Below are 23,104 nucleotides of genomic sequence, written 5' to 3'. Positions count from 1 at the left end.
TAAATTTTAATACTGTTTGTCTGAATCAATATGTATAGATCCGTTGAACGAAATCTTTTCTACACTCGAGTGCTTTATTTCCCACCTCAGAAAACAGATATATCCAAACCTCCTCGTATTACTTGAACAATACCAGCACCTGATGCATAAATAAATATCCATATCCTGTAGCACATTTCCACCGTAGAGACAGTGGTGTCAAACAGTCTGAGGCCACCTGAACTTTACACTATGTTGCTAAACCTACTGCACTGCCCATATTAAAACACTGCCTTATTTTAGATGTGTGATATGGGAGCGGCAATTGCAGAAACTAATAATTTTCAAAAATTGGGGTATATCTTTTACATAAATCTTTAATCATATAAACAGCAGCATTAAGTAAGGTGGTCAAAAAAAGGAGTTTAAATTACAAGAGATCGCGAATAGTAAATTGTGAGATTGAAGAATACAGAACATTTCGAAGCCATTCATTCATGTTTACTAATCTGTGAATTTATCCTGATGCAACCTCAGCATCTTTAAGGACGATGGTTTTCGGGTTGATGCCCACGTTCTTGGTGGTGTTGTGTGTCTTGTAGATGCCGATCAGGCGATCAGCCATCTCAAACATGTTGTTCCTCAAAGAAATAATGATGAATTGAGCATTCTTGGTTTGTTCCTGATAGACAGAAGAAATAAAAGAAAGTGGTAATGAAGTGCAATTTCTTTGGCTGTTAAACACTTTCAACAAAACCCCTGCTGTAGAAAATCATTTTATCTACAAAGGTTTTTTTTTTTTAAATTAAAGTTAAAAAGGAGATTAAATAATTTACTTTTAGTCTATGCCCCAGGTTACATCAGACTGAATTAGTGTTGCTATATGTAAAATACAACATTTTGACTTATTTAACCCAGTGTAGTTATTGTTCTTCTTGTAAAACACCTGAATATGAAGTTAGAGCCTGAGTACATAGAAAATCATGTCTTTATGGATAAAATAATCTTTCTGACCAAATTACAGTAGAATAGAGCCTCTGTGGCTGCTACGTTGGGTCCACTGCTGGTTTACTGGACTAAGCAGCTTCTGAATCATGGGGCAGGGGGCTCTCGAGAGAAATGCGTAACGCTTTATGGCACAAATCTCACGAGTTTTACAGCTACAAGAACATTATGGCAGAGAGAGTAAGTAAAAAGAGAGCGAGCGAGAGAGCGGCCGTATAAGAGTTAATACTGGACTGATTTTACACAGAGTTGAAAGAAACACGAGAACACAAGTTGTAGTAAATAACTTTTTCAGAAGTGTTATAAGCAGATTTTTAAGAGTTATTGTGCAGTGAGCCCAGGTTTGCCTGAACCTGTTCAGTTCACACCTAATTAAAGTTCATACTTTGTAAGCTGATGTTGTAACCCATATACAGCTACCTGAACCATACAGGTCGCCTCTTTGGACCAATTTATAACAGTAATAAATTGGGGTGAGGGCTACAAAGGAGAAACTCCATGAACAAGTAGTAGGTTTAGCAGAGTAGTAAGATTAACAGTTCTCACAATATACACAGTAATACTACAAATATAACTCACGTAAATGTAGCAAGCCACAATAGACACGTTCTTGAAGTCCAGTGCAGCATCTATCTCGTCCATAAAGTAGAGGGGAGTGGGCTTAAAATGGTGCAAAGCAAAGACTAGAGCCAAAGAGCTGAGAGTCTTCTCTCCTCCAGACAAGTTATATATTTTCTTCCAGCTCTTCTTAGGAGGACGCACGCTATGGTGGGAAAGATATTTTTTAATAAAAAAAAAACAACTCTAGCTTCAGGACAGACCCAAGTCCTACAAAAGTCCTTAAATAAACATTTTACAATGTAAAATTTGTTACTAAAATGGCTGATGTATTGCAGGTGAATATTGGTTTGAAACCACGACATGAGTTATTGTTAAATGTAGATGCAGATCACTCATTTGATTGTTCAGTATTAGGTATTGTCACCTGAACATGATGCCCTCAGAAAAAGGGTCCAGGCTGTCCACTAGCTCCAGCTCAGCATCTCCCCCTAATGTCAACATCTGGTAGTTCTCTTTCAGTTTGTTGGTAATGATGTTGAAACCAGCCATGAACTCGTTTAGCCTCTGTTTCCGCAGGTCCTCGCAGCCTCGTTTAAAGTTGTCTCTCTGGGTGGTTATCTCATCCAGTTCAGCTACTCTCTGTAAATACAGCTCCTCCTGCACATGCACACAAAAAGTGAGGAAAACTGATAGAGGCAATAGGAACGTAACATTGACAGAATACGAAATTCAAGTGGGATTACTGATAAATGGAGGAGAATAGCTGTCATTAGGCTGGGATTTTATAGCCAATGATGCTGCACAAAATGTAACCTAAATGTTATTTTACATCTTGGTGTGGGCAGATTTACGCTTGAGGAGAGGCAAAATATAATGACTTTCGGGCCTTTGAGAATGGAAAGAAATGCTTAAAATAAAGGATGGGCTAGGAGAGAATATTTCTGACCATGGAAATTGGTATATCTTCATACAAAACCAATCCAATCCAGGTAATATTTAGATATATTCAATCATTCATTCATTATCTGTAACCCTTATCCAGTTCAGGGTCTCGGTGGGTCCAGAGCCTACCTGGAATCATTGGGCGCAAGGCAGGGATACACCCTGGAGTATTCACACCTACGGACACTTTTGAGTCACCAATCCACCTACCAACGTGTGTTTTTGGACTGTGGGAGGAAACCGGAGCACCCGGAGGAAACCCACGTGGACACGGGGAGAACAAACCACACTCCTCACAGACAGTCACCCAGAGGAAACCCACGCAGACACAGCGAGAACACACCAAACTCCTCACAGACAGTCACCCGGAGGAAACCCACGAAGACACAGAGAGAACACACCACACTCCTCACAGTCACCCGGAGCGGGAATTGAACACACAAACTCCAGGTCCCTGGTGGGACCTGTGTGACTACGACACTACCTGCTGCGCCACCGTGCCACCCTATTTAGATATAATTTGCCATAAACATTTCTTTAAAGAGAAAAACTGGTGTACCTTTTTCTTAAACTCTGCGATTGCTCCCAAGTTGGGCTTCATTTGGGCACAGCGATCCTCCAGGAGAGCGATCTCATTTTTAATGACATCTGGGCTCTTAATGGCCTCCAGCTCCTCAGAAGTTAGCTTAGTGATTTCCTCCACTGGTTTATCATCAATAGAGTGCAGAACGAGCTTTGTAGACTGAAAAGGATTCATTCAACAATGACTAACAATTTAACAGGACCAAATGATACATTAAACAAAACAAGAACACTTCCATTCTGGATCTGAGCGTTCCTCACCTCTTTTTCCCAGTGTTTAATCTTATTCTGGCACTCATTTATGGCTGTATCGATTTGCTCCACTTTCAGACGGATGTTCAGAGACTCCTTCTGCAGAGCATGCTCCTGGTCCTGAATGGCCTTGATCTCCTGCAAGACTCCTCTGTGCTGCTCCTGCACCTCAGGAAGTGCCTCCTACAGACCAGACAAACCACAGGAACAATCAGAGGACTTCTAGTTTAATTTAATAGACGTTTAACAGTTATCAGAAGCCATGTTACATAACCAGAAACCAAACAGGACAAAGTAACAAAATGTGGGGGAGAAAAAAAAAATATCTGTAAAGCTTCCACATCTTAGTACAAGCTGAAGCACCTAACTTAGGATTATAAAACAGCATTCATAACCTAATGATATTGAGACGCAGAAGTGTACCTCAGCCTCTTGGCAAGTCTTCATGATCTCTCCGGCTTGTTCCTCCAGTTTCTTTAGCTCCTCCATAAGCTCCTCCATGAGCTTCTCACTCTCTACAATTTCTGCCTCTAGACGTGCTACTAGTTCCTCAGACTTTTTCAAATTCCTTTGAGGAAGACAATAGGACGACTAATAAAGTGGAGGATCTTATTGCAGGGGTGCAGAACTCCAGTCCTGGAGGGCCAGTATCCAGTAAAGTTTGGTGATTCCTTTGCTCACACACACCTGATTCAACTCATCTGTTAATTGACAGGTTTAAGGGTTGTGTTTTAGCAGAGGAACACCGGCCCTCCAGGACTGGAGTTGTGCAACCCTGTCTTATTGAAATGCATAATTCAACAGAAAAACAAACTAAATGTGTGGTAAATAAATTGGCACATTTGTTTTGTTAGTATAAGAAGTGAATTAAACTCACCGTCCTGCTGTCTTGATGGCCACTTGGGCTTTAGTAATGGCTGAGGAACATTCATCCAGTTCTTTGTTGACCTTGTCCAGTTTGTCCTGTTGGGCCTTCAGCTTGTGGCTGTTTATATCCACAATCAGAGTGTGGAGCCGTTTCACCTCAGCCTCGACCTTCCCTGCCTTGTTGGAGGCAGCCTCAAAGTCTTTATAACAGGAGAGAGTTTCAACTATTAGTTTACCTTACCTTGCGGTCAAAAACCATAAAAACTCCATAGTTTTGCCCATTTCTGAACTCAACTATCCAGGAGGACAGTAGCCAACCATAATAATTTAAAAGGGCCTTCACTGAGATTTTCTTTTTGCTCTGTTAATTGAACAGCACATGAAATAACACAGTAGTTCTCCTACTTTTCTTGAAGGTATCCAGGCTCTTCTCCATTTGTTTTTGCTTGGCCTTGTCCGGAGCAGCAGCAACAACATTAGCTTCCAGCTCCTTCATCTGAGACTTCAGGTGAATTTCTTGCTCTGCTAGGCTCTGTAGAACAGTAAATAGTATGTAACCATTTTACAGGTTGTAATAATGGCATGATCCTACACTTGACTTGACTTAGGGCACAGTGCTTTGTAGACAGATTTGCTAAATTAGAAATATACATGGCCATGCTTTCCTTGTAAAACTGTGGGGCAGTCAAGTGAGCTTTTTGAGGTGTGTATTCTGGCTGACCTGAATGCTGGCTGTGTATTTCTCCAATGTGTTCTTCTTGTCTCTGAGCTCCCGTCTCTGTTTGTGCACCTTCTCTTCAAGCTGCTGTTTCCTTTGCTGCCAGTCCTGCAGCTGCACCACCTTCTCTTTCAGTGCACCCTCCATATGATCCAGCTACACAAACACACAGGCAGGTTCAGATACACGATGGACGATGAGGCTCTGTCCTAATGTGGAACAGATGGAAGTGGGTTTGTGATCTCACCTGTTCCTGAGTGACTTCAGTGCCAATAGAAGAGCCCATTCTACCTTTCATTACACGTCCTCCTCCTCCAGTCATGGTGCCTGAGAAAAAGGAAAAATAGGAGTTTGAATGTGAGAGAGAGGAAAAACAAAGTCCCAAGATAAAACTGAGCCAAAATCTATTTAAAACAGAGCCATTTAAATATCCAACTGTGGAGTTTGGTCTAAAATGATTGAGTGGATGATTGGATGAGGGGGAAAAAACAAGCAATCTTTAGCACTTCAATCAAGCTTCAGGATGAATCGACTATGATTCAAAATTTCATGTGTGTTGTGAGGTCAGCAATGTAAATGAATGAGTAATTCAACCTGCAGCCAATAAACAGTCATACATACAGTGTAGCTGACCACAAAGATAAAGGCACTACAGACACAGACCAATAGCATATGAACGCAGATGTTAAGACACAGTTTGAAGTCAGCTGCAAGTTTGAACTATGGAGTTTCTCAGATTGTTGCTGTGTTACAAGCATTTCCTCCAAAATTCATCCAAGGTTTGCAATTCTGATTCTTGTGCGTGCACAAAAGCAAATGGGTCTGGTTCAGTTTATCCTTGTTTGCATCAAACATTTCATAGGAGGGGAGGAACGGGGAAAAACAAGTGTACAGTACAATATTTTTGTCTCATCATGTAGTATATATCCAGATAAAGAGGAACATACCGGCCTGTTCAATAATTTGTCCTTGAAGAGTGACCACTCTCCATCGTTTATCTTTCTGGAAGGCCACTCTAGTGGCCTGCTCCAGGTCTTTAGCCACCAATGTGTCTCTCAGGGCAAAGTAGAATGCAGGCCGAATTGATTCATCCTTCAGCTTCACCATGTCAAACAACCGAGGAATGTTCTCTGGAGTTGAGATGGCACCCATGCTTTTTTCCCAGACTTTCATCTATCAACACACAACAAAACATTTTTGTTCACAAATATGCAAACAATAAAACTAAATACTCTATGAACAACTCGTCATATTTTCAATATTTGAGTAAGGTTACGCTTAACCACTAAGCATTAATCATTAGTAAGCACCTTATCCAGTCCAATGAAGGTGGCCACTCCAATATTCTGGGCTTTGAGGAAACTGACACATTTCTGCGCTGTGTCAATGGTGTCCACCAAGATGTTATCAAGTGAACCACAGCTTGAAGAGATGGCTACATCATATTTCTCATCAATGGCCCCCAAGTCACCCTGGAGTGAGAATTAAAAAAGAAAAAAAATCCCACAAAGCTTTTAGCATAATATTAAACAAAGAGGACATTCCACACCATAGCTAGGCTTCCACTGTCATAATTTTTTGTACTTTGAAATACTGAGCGCTCTGAAGTTGTGCTATTACAGAATGTAGTGCAACTGTTGTTCTGCATACTTTGTTTCCATGTTTGTTTTATGTTGGTGTACTATTCACAGTCCAGTAGTGACACTGAGGGCTTCAAATCTCCAGCAGCAACACTGTTTTGATCCACATGTATCAACACAATAACACACTGCCACCAAATCAGTGTCACTGTAGCACTGAGAATGATCCACCACCAAAAATCATACCTGCTCTGTGGGTGTGTTGACCAAGAACAAAGTGAAAGGGTGCAAACAAAGGTCAGAGCAACAGATGAATTGCAGCCTGTAATTATGGAAATGCAAAATGCAACTTTAAGGTCAGTGGAACCGAAAGAATGGACAGTAAGTTTAGGGAAAAGAAAAAGGAGGTGGTGGTAATGTTATGGTTGAATGGTGTGAATTTGTGCATGTACGGAAATTACTCTGGTCGTGTGAAACAAAAATCAAGGTAAGAAAGTCTATGCATGTTTAGTAAATAAAATATAAAATGACCTGGCCATAGACAGCAAGCAATAGAAAATGTCAACCCTGGGCGTTTGCCATTATAGCTTCAATTTTCAGCCCTGTTGCTCAGTATGAAGCCACAGAGTGTTGGTGTGTAAGGAGATACTAACCAATCCTAAGTCCTCTGATTAAACTTTAGTGTGACTGCCGTGTGAGGTCAGCAGTGTAGCTGAATGTGCAATTCAAGTTTAGGTCACAATTTTGCCTTAGCTGTTAGATTTAGCACTGCCTTTTTAAATAATGGCTTAAATCCATAAAAATAAAACCGCAAAGAGAAATTGCTCAACAGTAAAATATCTTTGTAAACTCATTCCATATTTCTCAGAAGAGAGATAGATGTAATGTCGAGAGCTTTACTCTCTTGTACAGAACTGATGGACATTGCTTTATCATATTTTTAGGTGATCATTTTAATTAAACGATATCTAGATGGAAACCTGTCTAATGCTGTGTAGAGAATGCTATAAAGGAATGTGTTTGTGCAAAATCTTACCAAGCGTCCCAGGATACCAGGGATTTTGCCACTTCTTTTCTGCTGCATGAGAGCATCCAACACTTTGCCTCGGCTGCGGTTGGAGGACAGAGAACTTTTAGCCTCCTCTACCTTCTGCCTCATGTCACTGACTAGTACCCTGGCCTGCCCATCCTGCTCCGAGATCTGTTCCAGTTCCTGTTCGTCCTGTATACAAAAAAAATTATGGTTTAGGGGTCTCCTTCCCAGACCCATAATTAATAAAATACAATTTTTAAGGGGATTAAGGGAAATATTCTTTATAGGCTTACCCCTTTACATATTTAGTAAACAAAAAACACACTCAGACACACCTTCTTGAGCTGCTGCTCACACTGTGGTATTTTGACTTGCAGCTCTTTGATGGCAGCTCTCCTCTCACTGAGTGTGCCAGCAGTGCCTTGTAGAGTCTCTTTGGCCTGGTTAAGTTGTGAAACTGCTGTGTTGTGTTGGCTCAGGTAGATGTCCAGCTCTGACTGAGCTACGTCCATCTGTGAGCGTGTTTCATTCACTGCCTTGCTCAGTTCCAGAAGTTCCTTCTCTTTTTGCTGTTGACGGTAGGAGTGAGATTAAAGTTGAACATTTCTTGTCATGCTCTCAACAGGGCTGCCCAACAATGATTTCAGCAAGTACTAGAAATGAATACAGCTAATACAAATGATCATTTCAATACAAATGGGAAAAAGCGAAAGAAAACGTAAAAAACCAACACCCAATTTACTTTGTGGTCAAAATCAAACATTAAACCTAGATGTTGAAAACTTCTAAACAAATTTACATCACTATTTGTTTCTTCTTAAGCTACATTCATAAAAGCATCCTGCACTGATGAAAGTTGTGTCAAACCTCTTTCTCCAGCTGCAGGCCACTGGTCTCCTCCTTTAGGCTCTCCATCACCTGGGCCAGAGCGTCCTCTTCCTTCACCTTCTGCTTCTCCAGCACCTCTTTGTTTGCAGACGCCTCCATAATGATCTTCTCACTGCTGGCAGGGATGTTTCTTACTTCTTCCAACTGACCACAGATTTGGGGGGTGGAGAGGAAAAGAAACAAAACAAAAAAACACACAAAATTAAGACTGATGTGTGTATGAAGGAAGCCATCAACATACTTTAATACTAAGTACTTCATACTAAATCAAAATAGTATGTATGAGGCACAAAAAACATAAAAACTCAAACCAAACCAAAAAAAACCATTTCAATGTCAAATTTAGGTGATGCACTGCCAAGATCCATGTGCAGCTGTGGGTGTGGACCCTTCACTGTCCCGGACTGGTGATAGGTCAGGGATCTACTACACTATTGGGAATTAGCTATGACTAAATTGGGAGAAAAGGGAGGGAAAAATCAAATAAAACCACAGCCTGATGCTGCCTCTCTCAGATCATAGGTGCCAGACAGCTGTGTAAACCCAAGCTTCCTGCCGTGCCATCCATGGCAAAGAAGAAGGGGGTGGGGGTCAGTGCGCAGGGCCTTTAATATAGGGTTAATTTGCGGTTGAAAAGGGAAACTGTTGTGATTGCTACAAAAGCTATACTTCACAGGCACACTGCAGAACATTGCACCCCAGAGAGCTGGACTGCCCTGCCCCTATGACCCCACCTTCTCCTCCCCCAAAATCTCACTTTCATTTATTACAGCCAGATTACTTTGGCTTTACAAAGCCCAATGCAGGAGGGAGGGGAGAAGGACAAAGACAGCAAAAGCAGTCAAGACACATTCAGACAAGTTGAAAATAAGCCAGGAGAACAGTTCAAGGTTTGGGAAAACAGAGTTCAGTGGTGCAAGTCTGTGTAATCCCCCTCAAGTGGCACATCAGAGGGACTATAAGAGTGCAGAATTAAGTAGTAGCCATGAGCTGTAAAACTGATTGCCTATGGCCATAAACATGTTCATTTTGCACTCAACTAGGCAAAGTAAGTAGAGACATCTCCAGGGAGTAATTAATGTCAAGGTATAATACGGAAAGGTTGTGAATTGTATAAAAATAAATACTATCTATTAAACGATTAACCACAGCAATGAAAGCACGTAGGAAAATGAGATTCTTAAAAATTGTATTCATTTCTGACTGCAATGCAAATAGTTGCAACAAACGTTAATTTATGTACTGTGGGAGAGACAGAGGTGAACATTATCATGTGCAATCCATTTTCATGTAACTGGCCTAAGTTTTTATATGTTCCAAAAAGCTATACTGCAGTGGTTCCTGTTTTGGTTTGGCTGCAAAATAAATATCATAAAATAGACCTGTCAGGCAAAATGTGCTTGTTTTAAAATACACTGTATCTTTGTTTATAAATGACAGCCCATAAGATCAGTCTCATGAGAACACATTACTGCACAGGCTGAATGCAACTCACAACCAAATTGCAAAAATCCAGCTACAAATGCCAGCATGCCTGTGTATAGAGTTCAACTGGAGGGGAGGGGATTTAGGTACTAAGTTATAAGTATTTAAAAAGAATATCTGAATGTGATTCTAACCATTTCAGAGTTCACAGTTCATACCTGATATGACCAGACATGGCTTCAATTTTTCCAAGTCCCCCTCTGGTCATTGACAAACCACTAATTCATCATCCATTTACAGTTAGAGGAAAAAAAATAATAAAAAAAACAAATAAATCTCAGAATTGCTTAAATATAAATCTACACTTTTATAACTATATAAAATATAACTCTACACCTTTCATTTAGTACACACAGATGTGTAAACATGCAATTAGTCTATCTCTATTTAATCCTCTTATTTACTTGCAGCTCAACAAGTTGATGGGACTGATGCCTTAGGTTTGAGAATTTAAGGGAAATCCTGCCTATACGAATGCACATTTTGTTTTTAGAATGCTGCAGTTTAAAAAAAGATTGCGCAGCCAAGTCACCAACTACTCATTTCAAAATAATACACAGCTGTTTATTACACATTTAAAATATATTCAAACTTCAGAATCGATAAATGCCCGACACACCTTCTCTTTATCCTTCTGCAGCTGTTTGTGCAGTTTCTTGGTCTTGTTCTTGGTGTGCTTCAGCTTCTCTCGCACTTCGACGTCCTGGAGGTCCAGCTGGGTGAACTTCTCTTTCTGCTTCTCAATGAACTTAGTCAGCTTGCCCAATTTCCTGGAGAGACAACACACTTCACTGAGCTAAGAAACTTGAGCTCTAAACGTCCCTAAATTGCCATTTCATAGAAAGAGAGGGGTGGGGTAATGATTGTATAGGACAGGCAGTTTAACTCATGCTTCTTTTAGCTTTGGGAATACAAAAGAAACAGTGCAGAGAGGGGTGGACAGTGAGAGCCAAATGATATACCAACTAAATATTTTGAGATAGATTATGCAAGCCCCAAATATACACACACAAAACCCTGCAAGCTCGAATGAGTAACTTAGGCCCTCTATCTTACTTCTCCACATTCTTCAAGGCCTCATTATTCCCCTTCATTTCCTCTGTGAGCTGGTTGCTTTTTTCAGTCAGTCCCTTGGTGTCCTCCTGGATCTCTTGTTTCTCTGCTTCCTTTTCAGCCATGCGCTGCTGCAGATCATGCCTAACAAAACCAACACATGCATTTTTAAACAACAGTGGAGAATTTATGTTTTAAGATATCATCACTTAGTCATCTAAAAATGAATCAAATGTGTTCTTAAAATACGAACAGTACTACTGTCTTAAATTACTTTAATTCCCAGTGGTTTTAGGGCACAATTTCTATTTAATTTATACATTTCATTTAAATAAATTAGGAAAACCCACACATGTTGTTGCGTGATTTTATGAATGAATTGATAAATAATCGGCCAACACCCACAAATTAACAGTAGTTGTGCATTAAAATTTATGGTATGTTGTAGAGGATGTATACTGGGAAATTATTTGACCCAAGTTGCCCTACTTCTGACACTCCTTACACTCTACACAACACCAGTTAACAGCATTTAAATGTGCAATATCACATTAATATTCAGTGTTCATGTCAGTTGCTCCATTATATTCATCCTTGCCATGGGTGGGAGCTGTTTTCTACGTCCTAGGGAGCACAAGACTAATAATAAGTTTGTTATGGGCCATTGTAATGTTATGTATTGTCCATCTGGCCCTTTATAACTTTCCTGTTAAAACACTACACACACCGTGACCTGATGGTACTTGATAGTATATAAAAGATTTTGAGACATGCGTTCTATTTTTACAGTGTCATGTAAACATCTAAGGATCAGTGCACTGTGGTCTGACAAATCAATTTTAATTTCTTTTTGGAAACCAAGGATGCCGTGATCTCTGGGCTAAAGAGAAGGACCATCTGGTTTGTTATAAGCACACAGTTCCGAAGACAACATCTGAGATTGTCTGGGGGTGTATTAGCGCACATGGCATGTGTGATTTGCACATCTGTGAAAGCACCATTAATACTGAACGATATAGGCATGTTTTGGAGCAACACGCTGCCATCAAGAAAATCTTTTTAAAGGAAGACCTTGCTTATTTCATAATAATTTCATTTTCATAATACAAAGAATGTCCACATTCTGTATGGATTACTACATTGTGGCTCCTTAGTATATCAGTTCAGGTGATAATTAGTCCAAACTTGTCACCCATTGAAAACAACTTGTGCATTATTAAGTGAGAAACACTAACAGAGACTTCAAGCTGTTGAGCACCTGAGATCAAGCAAGAATGGGAAAACTTTCACTTTCAAAACTACAGCAGTTGGTCTCCTCAGGTCCCAAACACTTAAAGAGTGCTGCTAAAAGAGATGATAATACAACATGGTTGTAAAAATTCACCCGTTCATATTTTATTGGGACATGTTTCCAGCAACAAATTAAAAATGGGGGAAAATTTTATTAAAAAAAAAAAAAAAAAACAAATAAATAAATAAAAAAACGTTTTCAATTTAAAATGTTGTCTTTGCACTAATTCCAATTAAATATAGGATGTAACTGGTTTGCACATTATTGCTTTTTGACTTTATTTACATTTTGCAGTCTCCCAACATTTTTGGAAATGGCGATTGTAGAAAAAAAGCCAACAATTACTAAAGTTACCAACAAAAACTACTGCACATTTTACTGTTTGCAAAATTCTTATTTTAATGTAATTGTCTCCTTAAAAATAACTCAAGCAGCTTTTTGGAAAGTTTGGCATATATTCTACACCGTATTTACACCAATAAAGTGAAAAAAATACATAGAATTTGTTCTTTTTTAAAAATGCATATTTCAGTTTGTTGGAAAGGATATTTTAAATATTTTCTTTTAGAAATCAACAGAATGTCATTGGACTCAGGGGTGTCCAGATTTTGCATAAAATAAAAATATTCTGAGAGTGCAGAGTGTGTGTAACTTCAGGGCCTTACACATAGAACTGGCAGAGCTGGCTCCTCTTCTTGAACATGTCATTCTCCAAAGTGAGAAACTCAACCGCTTTGTTCTTCTCACCCTCCAAGGCGTTCTTCTCTTTCTCCACGAGCTTCACACGATTCAGCTGCAAATTCAGGGGCAAGATTGTTGTTAAATAAGCCATTGACATTTAGTCACACTAACATTATAAAATAATTCATATGTTATAAACAGCAACCAAAGGACTAAACACTTACTAGACTAGTAAGGCAGACTTCAGGTGTTACTTGAAAACACCACATCAAAAATATAAAGTTATACCCACTCATTACACTCATTCACTCGAAGCAATTTCAGAATACACACTCAAAGACAAAAATAAAATGTTCAAAGATACAGAGGAGATACAAGGTTGTTACCAACAGCAACAATATGAAAATGCTGAGCATGCAGAAACGGCAGGTTAAAAAAAATAAAAATAAAATAAAATAAATAAATAAATAAAATATATATATATTATATACGAACACACACACATATACCAAACCCCACAGTACTACTCCCACTGTCTGCTAACCAAAAATGCTAGTAGGCCTGCCATATTATAGTTAAAATAATTAAGATAATTAAACGCATAAATCTCACCATCACTCGGTTTCTTTACTGCTGAACATTTTGCAATTGTTCTTGGCAGAGAAGAAAGTCAGGGGAGGAAAAAGAAGAGCTCTCACTAGCAAAAGCTGAGCAAAACTGCATAGTGTGCATAATCACATTTTCATTTTGAATTGCTATAAATACAAATATAAACCATAGATGATGACACATGCATCACAAATCCCTCACTTCTCTTCCTTTTATATTTAAGCTTTGATTAACATCTAACCCAACATTGAGTTACTGTACACTAAAATATATATGAGACAAATTGTATTTAATACAAAACTAATCAGCAAAACCGTTAACTCAATGAGAGTTCAAAAATGATGCCAACTACAAAGCCAAGCAACTTTTTATAATTATCAGCCGCTTACATTTCTAATGTTTAGAACAGCTAAAGATGTGCCAACAGTTGAAGGCCTGTGACCAGATTTGCCCAGAAAGGTCATAAATAAGCAGGTGGATGAGGAATTTGCATTCATACCTCATCTTACGTCATGCTATTCACTTGCTACATTTTATGCTTCTAAAATAAGCCAATAATGCAGAACTATTTATAGACACCAAAAGCAAGGTTTTGATGCATAGCTACACTTGTGTAAAAATAAATAAATAAATAGTATTGAAATACATTTGTCATCAGAGTGGAAGCTTTTATGTATTTTTTCCCCACCTTATTAAAAATTCAGCTCCTAAATCCTATTACCAAAGCTTATTATGCTGGCACGCTGGATAATTTTCCAAATGTTCTGTATGTATTGGTGTCCCAACAGCTCAGGCTTTTTATTTTAGTGAATAAAAATTTTCAGGCAGGTAATTTAGCTCACCTTTTCGCCTCTCTGTTCATTGAGTAGCTCGACACGTCTGCACAAAGTGTTGATAGGCTCTTTGAGCCGGCAGGAGCCAATTATGTCCTCAAGGTACTCCAGCATACCTTCGTCATGCTCCGTTTGGCCTTTGGGCTTCATCATAGCAATCTGCTCCACTTCCCCCTGAGGAAAACAAAAAGAGAAACATACACACACAAACACGCCTCTTAGACTAAATTACCCAACTGTTATTTTATTATTATTATTTACATTACTATTATTATTAATTGCAAGGTATGAACCGATATAAGAACCATAAGCTGATACCAATAATTTGCATGCATATATCTATATCCAAGTTGTAAACATTTACAAAATTTAGAAACCGGAGAAAAATGTAACACGTTCTTCAAAAGTAATATATGCAGTCAAATGCAGTAACATGAAAACGTAGGGATTTTAGTGCCGCAGCCCAAAGTCTTGGTGGATTGTTAATGTGTACATCTGTTGAATGCTGATATTAAATTATTATAGTCACCATATGATTCCTTTATCAACATCAACCTCTGATTAAAATAATAATAAAATAATAATAGCAGCAGCACACTTATTTAGTAAATAATAGACAAGTGTGACATTACCAAAGGGGGGGGGTTTAAAAAAAAATAAAATAAAAAAAAAAAAAAAAAACCCTACCCATTCTTAGACAAAATTAAAATTTCTAAAAACCAAAGATTTTTTATTTTTTTTTTTTACAGTTAGAATATTACTATTATAATGTACATTATGTGATCATTGAGAGACCTAAAAAAGTTAGTTTACCTTCACATATAACGGGTAATTTAAAAAGAAATGAACCAAGTTGAGGTTTAAAATAAATAAATAAATAAATAAATAAATACAAAAAATTAAACAAACATATTTTTGCCCAAACAGTAAATCCAAATTTGGCAAACATAAAAAAACATACATAAATTACAATCAGAATAATTCATGATGCAATCCTAGAAGTAAACACATTTAATAATCACTACTTCCTTACTTTGATAAAATTTAAAAATAAAATCTAATATGGTGGAACAAAAATTGCTGTAGAAACAATGATAAATGACAAAAACAACATACAAAGATAGACACAGGTGAAAAACAAATGAAGGGGAGGGAAAGAAAAAAAATAGAATGAGGATGCTTGACCCTGCCTCACTGAAGCAGCACAAGTAATATTGGGGTTAGATTATATTTTCTCACACACCAATATTTACGTGCTGCTAAAGTGGAGAAGGCATAGCACAGAGTGGTTGAACCCTTGACCTTTTTTGACAGCTCAGGTGACTTGTCTGTTACAGATTGCAAATGACCTTTTCCTTAAGTCCAGTCTGACTCCGCTTATGCAATCCCCTTAAAACTCTACAGCAGCAAATTATGGTTTGCACCTTTTCTGCAATGTTGAAAACCATGATGCGCTGCTACAGCAGTCTAAGGACTGGCATCACGTGTCCATTGGTTTTGTACGAATGCAGCTCTGATTAAATAAGTATAATGTGACCACTGCTTTTTATTTGTAGTATCACAGGTAAAAGTTTGGGTGTTCGGTCAAATGACATTTTTGTTATATTTCTTAGAAAAAAATAAGATACTCGACTGGGGATCACTATTTAAAAATACAAGTAAATTAAATAAAATATAAAAACAGCCAGTCTACAAGGTTAAAAATACATATTTAATGTATTATTATATGTTAAACTCAACAAAGCAACATTTTTATATCATTTGGCAAGGGGTACCCAAACTTTTTCAAACAACTGTATAAGCAGTAGGGAGGGGTGGAAATCTCAAAATAAAACACCAAGATGCATTTATAAAGTAATTCTCCATGTATCCTGATTTTTTAAATTTTGTATGATATTCCTATATATGCATTTTTGTCCAATCTAGTGAATTTAAACATAGTCCAAAGTCTATGTGGTGCTTATGTCCCAGGGCATGTTATTTACTTGCCACCATTCACTCGGTGTAAACTAAAAACTAAACTAAAATTAATTTTATTGGCTTTTTTATTTTATACATCACAATATATAAAATAGTGCCTACAATTTTCCGTTCCAATAATTTCCAATGTAAACTACAAAATTAAAAATATATTTATAAATTTTATGATAAAAATCCAGTTCTGGAGCTGTGAGCATCAATATAGAATTGTTCAGCAGAGAATTCCAATGTGTCCAAGAATGACCCCCCCACACTCCCAACAGAGCACAAGGATTGCCAGCAACCATGCCATGGAGAAAACAAAAGCCACACAATGATTTTAAAAAGGCTCTGTAAGAGAAAACAGACTCATTACCTGCAGAATAAGAAATCTGTTGTGGTCAAGGTCAATGCCATGGCTGCGGAGTAAATTTCCAACATCTTTGAAAGTTGCCTTTTTGCCACTGATGTGGTAGGCTGAGGAATTATCTTTACCGGCAGTTCTTGAAACATAGAAGTTGCTGTTGGGGAGGACATCGTAGTCATCTCCTTCCTGAAACAGGGGGGAGGGGCACAAACAAACCAGCTTAGCTCCTCAGCACACAGAGCACTCACACAGCAAACAACCCAAATTATTAGTCCAGCTGCATTTAACAGGACAAAATACAACACCATCAACTGCAGGCTCTGGCATCCACAACACAATTCTGCATATTAAATATATCAGCTTTTGCTGTCTCAAACCCCAACTCACAGTTAACATGCATAAAAAACAACAAAAAAGGCATATATATGATTTATATTTGTAAAAGCTACTGTAAATCATTTATTTATTTAAACCTATCTAACATGATGTATGGAATTAAATTGGTACAATGTCACTACAAGTGTGACTTAAAATATTCAACTAATTTAGGTTCCCAACAAAGAAATACACCAATACTGAAGAGCAACAACAATTTTTAAAAATTCCTACAAATTCACAGGGGAGAGAGGAAAAAAAATAATTGTGGGAGAACTAAAAGTTGGTATTTCAATATGCAAAAGCCTGAGATATTTAATAGTGTGTGTGTGTGTGTGTGTATATACACACACACACACACACACACACAAAAAAAGGCTTACCTCAGTTAGAATCAAAAATATACTGAATAGCAGAATTTGAAAAGTTAAAAATGTTTAATAAAATAAAAATAAAAAAGATCACTACATTTTTTTTTATGTAAATTATTACATTAAAATAAATATTATATTAAATCTGCCATCATAGAGGATGGTGGTGTCTGTGAATAAACATGTATATTTATTTCACCTTGTCAACAATCTTCTGAAAGTGCACCTCTACAGTGCAGCTCTGGATATCCTTGTGCCCATCAGAACTGTGAATTAGAACGGACAGCTTTTTGGATCTGATTTTCTGAGCTCTGTATCCGAACACAAAGAGCATCGAATCTATCACATTGGACTTTCCACTGCCATTTGGACCAATGATGCAGGAAAAGCGCTGCAAGTTGAGAAAAAGAAAGGATTTAAAGTCAAGCTCCAGAACAAAGATATTTATTGTGGGATAGTGTGTGACATTTAATTATTTTTGGATCAGTCGGTTACACAAATACTGTTGTGTGTCTGAACAGTGAGAATAAACAAACAAACAACTTGAGCAAACTTATGAGACCTAGTCCCATTTCCACCAATAATAGACCTATTTACAATGTAATTAAGCTGTTCATATTTAGGTGTGTGCAATGGGAATATGATCTTATCTTGATTAATTATGACACATAAAATGTTTTTTGTGAGCACTTTAAAAAATACATTTTATAAAAAAAGTTTATAAAAATTAAAATAAACAAAATATAAAATATACACAAAATACCATTTACATAGGGACTGTAAATAACACAGATACAGCAAATTCGTTGTTATCATTTTTTAAAACATATCTATCCTAACTGATGATTTCAATAGCATCATCCATAATGACCATGAAAAAATAAAAAAATTTAAAATGTCACCTGCTTTATTTAGTATTTTTTAAACATATTTTATCATTTACACACTACCATATTTTATCTCTAGTGATAAAAAATAAACAAATAATTCACAGAGTCTTAAATTGGGACTCTAGCCTTTTGCTGGTGTATTTATGCTATTGCAGCACACTGCAGGGGAAAGAAAAAATATCAAATGCATGGTGATAAGTATTTTTCTATTAGGAAAATAAATACTATATATAAAATAATAATAATTGTTATAATATTCCTATTTCAATATGAGCAGCAACAATAGAAGTTAAACTAAAGCTTCTCTTCTTGTTTAAAAGACCCAAGTGATGTAAAGTCGCTTCTCTTACTTTGTGGAAAGGCCCCAGGACTTGCTCGCCTGCATACGATTTAAAATTCCGATTCACAATGTGAGTGATCATCAGACGAGGAGCTCCTGGTTCATTGGTCATTGCTGGGGGCGGGGGTGGAGGGATGCTATTGAGGATCTCCTCCAAACTTCGACTGTCCACGACCGGCTCCCCAGGAGCTGCATCTGAAGCACAAACAAGGAAAAAAAGTAGGAGAGAAGTTCCACTTTTATTCCACGAAGGAGCCATTCATTTTAAGGTGGAGGCATGAAGCAATGGGGGAGGGGAGGTGGAGCAAGAGGGGGGGAGGAAAAAAAAAAAAGAAAAAGAAAAAAGAAAACAAACAAACAAAACATTAGCTCTGTGCTGAAAGGAGTAGAACAAAGACCGGGTGGGAGAGGGAGCAAACTTCAGCCTAGTTACTATCCACATTGAAAACATTAAGTAAAACAATGCCAAGCTTGGCACTTTCAAGACATTAGACATTTAGGACATAAAGATTAAAAGCAGAAAACATAGTTGATCAAACATAGCATGGTCTATCCTCAGAAAAACATGGACTGGCGTCTATATGAGTAAGCAATATTAATAAAATCTCTATATATTTTTAAGCAAAATTCAATTTACTGGATGGAAACTACTTTACTTTGTTCACTGTCATTTTTAGTGAAAACTAAATAAATAAATAAATAAATAACACATAGCTAAACATGGCAGAATTTTTAATGGATAAAAGATATACAACTCGAAAAAAAGTGCAGGAAAACAGATAGCTTTGCTTCAGCTCATTTAATATTCACTACACAAGAGTCAACCTTAATTATATCAACCTAACCTGTAAATGCATTTGCCTCAGCTCTTTGCAGAAATAAAACTAAATAAACAATCACTCAAAAGTCAAAGGAACATCAACAAAGCCACATATGCAAGTCAACAAGGCTCAAAGGAAAGCACACGCTAGGTAAAAGTAAAACACTTGGCAGCACAGCAAAAGCAGAATTATAAGGCCGTGTATTAAGTTGCTCCCTTTGTTTCTTACCATTGGTCGGTACTGGGTCTGGTTCGTCGTGGATTTCTTTGGGGGGGACTTGCTGCATCTCTTCGTCGGAGTCATCCTGCGTCCCTTTCCCTCGTGATTTAGCAGCAGTGGAGCTCTTTGTCGTTCTCGCTGGCATGATTAAACTCTGAAGGAGAAGTCACACGTCAGGGTCAGCTATAGATCCAACAGCCCGTGTAACCGGCGCTCATCTCCGCTCACCCTCTCTCACTGGACTTAAAAAAAAAAAAAAAGGAAAAAAAAAAAAAAAAAAAAAAAAAGAATCTCTACCCCCAGTCAGGGGAGGTGTTTGCGCGATGCCTTGAGCGCCTAACGTTACTTTCTGCAGCATGAGCTCCTTTCTTTGTTGCCAGTGACTCCCTTCGGGATACTGCAGTAGTTTAAAACTCTTTTAATAAACCCTTTACTTTGCGTAGGCTTAAAATATACATGTATGTCATCAGATCTAAGGAAAGGATTAAAGTCTGGCTGAAGTACTGTAGCGAATCTAGCTATCCATCCGTATGAAATGCGCTCAACTGCAGCTACCAAACAGCAAAGTTCCTGCTCTCACAAAGCGTCAAGTTGCCCACAGCAGCACGACGATGGAAAAAAAGCCTGGTGACGTTTCTCAGTGTCAACAACGGACAGACACAAAGGCAAAGTGAAGCTGCCAAACTCACAGCTGACTGCGGGCTCCTGCTTCAACAACACTGCTATCAAACCGCCTGGGTGCTCAGCACTCAAGCTTTCTCGCTAGAAATTCAACCAGAAACAACAAACAAACTTGCTTGCTTTTGGTTCTGAGAGCTGGACGTAGGCTGTAAACTCTGGAAGTTTCAGGACCATCACTATCCAAGTGCATCAATCCGGTTTAAGGGGTGGGTATTCCACAAAAGATTAAAATAACGTAGTCCAAAGTCAGGCCGATGTGTGTGACATTCACACAAATAGCACCTCCCCCCAAAAAATAATAATAATAATAATAATAATGAAATCACGCACGATACATGTTAACTAAGCTCCATAAACAAACTGTTGAGTTATAAGTTTTGTGACGTCACGAATACCTACATATTTAAACCTCTCTCAAATCAGCCTATACACGTTTAGACCCGCCCACTCTCCCAGTGCTGTTATAAGGAGTGAGTAAGTCCAGGCTGCTGTCTGAAAACAGGTTATCGACATACCTCAGACTGAAATAACAGAGCCTGGTGGTGTAAAAGTGAATGTGTTTTTAATAAATATATCCACACTAATATCAAAAGTGGGGGTGAAATTATTTAGGGAAAACCCTGCCAAGCTACACAGCCAGAAAAAAAAACTAACCATATACAGCTGATATGTTCTTTGTAAAAAAAAATAATAAAAAATTAAAAATGTATTATGTCAATGCCATATGTTGAAGTATTCTGTAATTGAGATGATTCTCTGAGCTTGGATGAGGCCATTGTAAATTCATATACAGGGTCCTAAATATGAGTGTGTAAACCTATATAATGCAAAATCAATTTACCTAAGGTTAAAATGAAAATAATAAGGTTTAAAACGTATTAATAGTAAAAGAAACACAATTTAATACATGTATTTTTTTTCCCCTGGTTTAATAATTTTGGTCAGTATCTAGCCACTGTGTTTTCCTGTTGAGTTCTTATCAGTGTAATATGGATCTTATCGGATTTACAGCTTTTGAGACTTGTGACCTCATGCATTTGGTTTTTCTTGTAGGCTCCTTCGAGAAACTAGTGGTAAACTGAATGTCCGTCGCCACTTTTCCTTATTTATTTAATTATCTTTTGGCAGCAGTATATCAAATTCTGGATTAGTATTGTCAAAACAACTGCTACATACTTTCTTAAAACAATTACGTTGACTCAATATGTCGATTTCATTTGGAAGTATCTATGCTGTCTATATTACTTAGGTTTAAGAGGCTGTCAAATTATTAAAAGTATTAAACTTCTATGAAGCAACGTTAAATAACTTTCAGGAGGGCAGATAATCATTTTGGGATTATAAATCATTATAAAGGAATAAGTCGAAGTTTTATTTATTCCTAGATAAATCCCATGGTACCATTATCTATTCCTTAAATACAGTAAGCAATAAGTAGATATCTGCCAATATGATATAGTAAGAAAACTTTTGCATAAATATTACAGTATCCAGAAAAAAGGTTAGCTAAATGAAGTGTTCCCTCTACTAACTTTAATTGGCGAGAGCAAACACACATTTGTTTGAAGCCTGTTTTAAAGATGTGCTGCTCTCAGAGAACATCTACTAGCTAGCTAACGTTATAATAAATTAATATAAGGACAGCGAACACTAACAATGTTTACCTGATTTCCAACTGCGTAGCTACGATATTGCAAACCTTCACTTATAGCTTACAAATTAGTATTTCATTGTGAACTACTCGTAAAACTCTAGGTTTAATTCAGAACCGACTTATCGCTAGGTTAGTCGCCGCCTGTGGAACTGTTTTGCTGGCTGAGTTTAACTAAATCGCCTCGTACACAAACCCTTACCTCTTAGATTCCGTGAGCTATTTTCAAGCTCTCTCAGGAGGTGATAATCCCAAAATGTCTCCTTTATCACAGACAGTCGTCCTTTTTTCCTCCTAAAGCGAAAATTAGCTAAATAATATTTCGTCTCTCAGCGCTTACAGGACGAAATCCCAGCTCAAAAATGCCGCCAAAATTCGTTACAACCGGCGCGAGGCATCATGGGAGAAATTCAAAATCAGCGAGAGCGATTCCGTCTGGATTCACTGATATTACGAAGCTTCAAATACCAAATTGTCGTGTTCTTTTTAGCTTTCACTACACCATTAGCCACAGCAGAATTCACTAATTTAGAAAAAAATGGTATTTATTTAATAACGAACCTGTCAACGCGCAAATTTTATTGAGTCGACTCCCTTTCGACTCTTGGTGCAACAATCGATTCTTTACTTCACTCGATTATATTCCGAAGCTATCGAAGGTTATTCCATAAAGCAGGATTTCTCATTTTATCATTTAGCAAGATAACGCAAGATCAACGTTGAGGACTGTACGGATTTTCCAATAGAAAATGTTCCTGATTTCTATTGGACAGGACTGATTTTGTGCTTAAGACATCCTGTAATATTGGCATTAAATACTACATAAGTCCTACATAAAATTAAAGGGCCAGTATGATGGAAAAACTAAACAGTCTTTTCGTTATTAATGAAGCAGTTTAATAGATTATGTAAAGACCATTGAGGTTTACAGTGAACTTTATGCCCAAATTCAAGTATAAAAAGTAAGTCACCCGCTTTGCTGATGTCACATGGTTCAGAATATCTGGAAATTCAGAATACAACTGTTTATTCTTGCCTCTAACCATTCACACTGAAGTTTTAAAGAGTGTT

General features: G+C 37.6%; 1 protein-coding gene across 1 annotated transcript; it reads right to left on the bottom strand.

The window, feature by feature from the left end:
* Positions 1-347: 347 nt before the first annotated feature.
* On the bottom strand, positions 348-22,440 carry smc4 (structural maintenance of chromosomes 4). Its single transcript, XM_066653005.1, has 24 exons — positions 22,236-22,440; positions 19,711-19,855; positions 18,672-18,856; positions 17,631-17,822; positions 16,695-16,871; positions 14,369-14,533; positions 12,902-13,029; positions 10,949-11,089; positions 10,512-10,662; positions 8,387-8,551; positions 7,855-8,088; positions 7,523-7,708; positions 6,217-6,378; positions 5,854-6,079; positions 5,154-5,233; positions 4,910-5,062; positions 4,594-4,720; positions 4,199-4,388; positions 3,745-3,889; positions 3,331-3,504; positions 3,047-3,229; positions 1,970-2,202; positions 1,564-1,747; positions 348-661 (listed from the first exon to the last, which is right to left on the bottom strand). Exons 2-24 carry the CDS (start codon positions 19,844-19,846, stop codon positions 497-499), a joined length of 3,882 nt encoding a protein of 1,293 aa, XP_066509102.1. The 5' UTR covers positions 19,847-19,855; positions 22,236-22,440; the 3' UTR covers positions 348-496.
* Positions 22,441-23,104: the final 664 nt, after the last annotated feature.

Source organism: Hoplias malabaricus, chromosome X1, assembly GCF_029633855.1.
Source record: "Hoplias malabaricus isolate fHopMal1 chromosome X1, fHopMal1.hap1, whole genome shotgun sequence".
In the NCBI taxonomy this organism is placed as follows: domain Eukaryota; kingdom Metazoa; phylum Chordata; class Actinopteri; order Characiformes; family Erythrinidae; genus Hoplias; species Hoplias malabaricus.
This window is presented reverse-complemented; position numbering and strand designations above follow the sequence as displayed.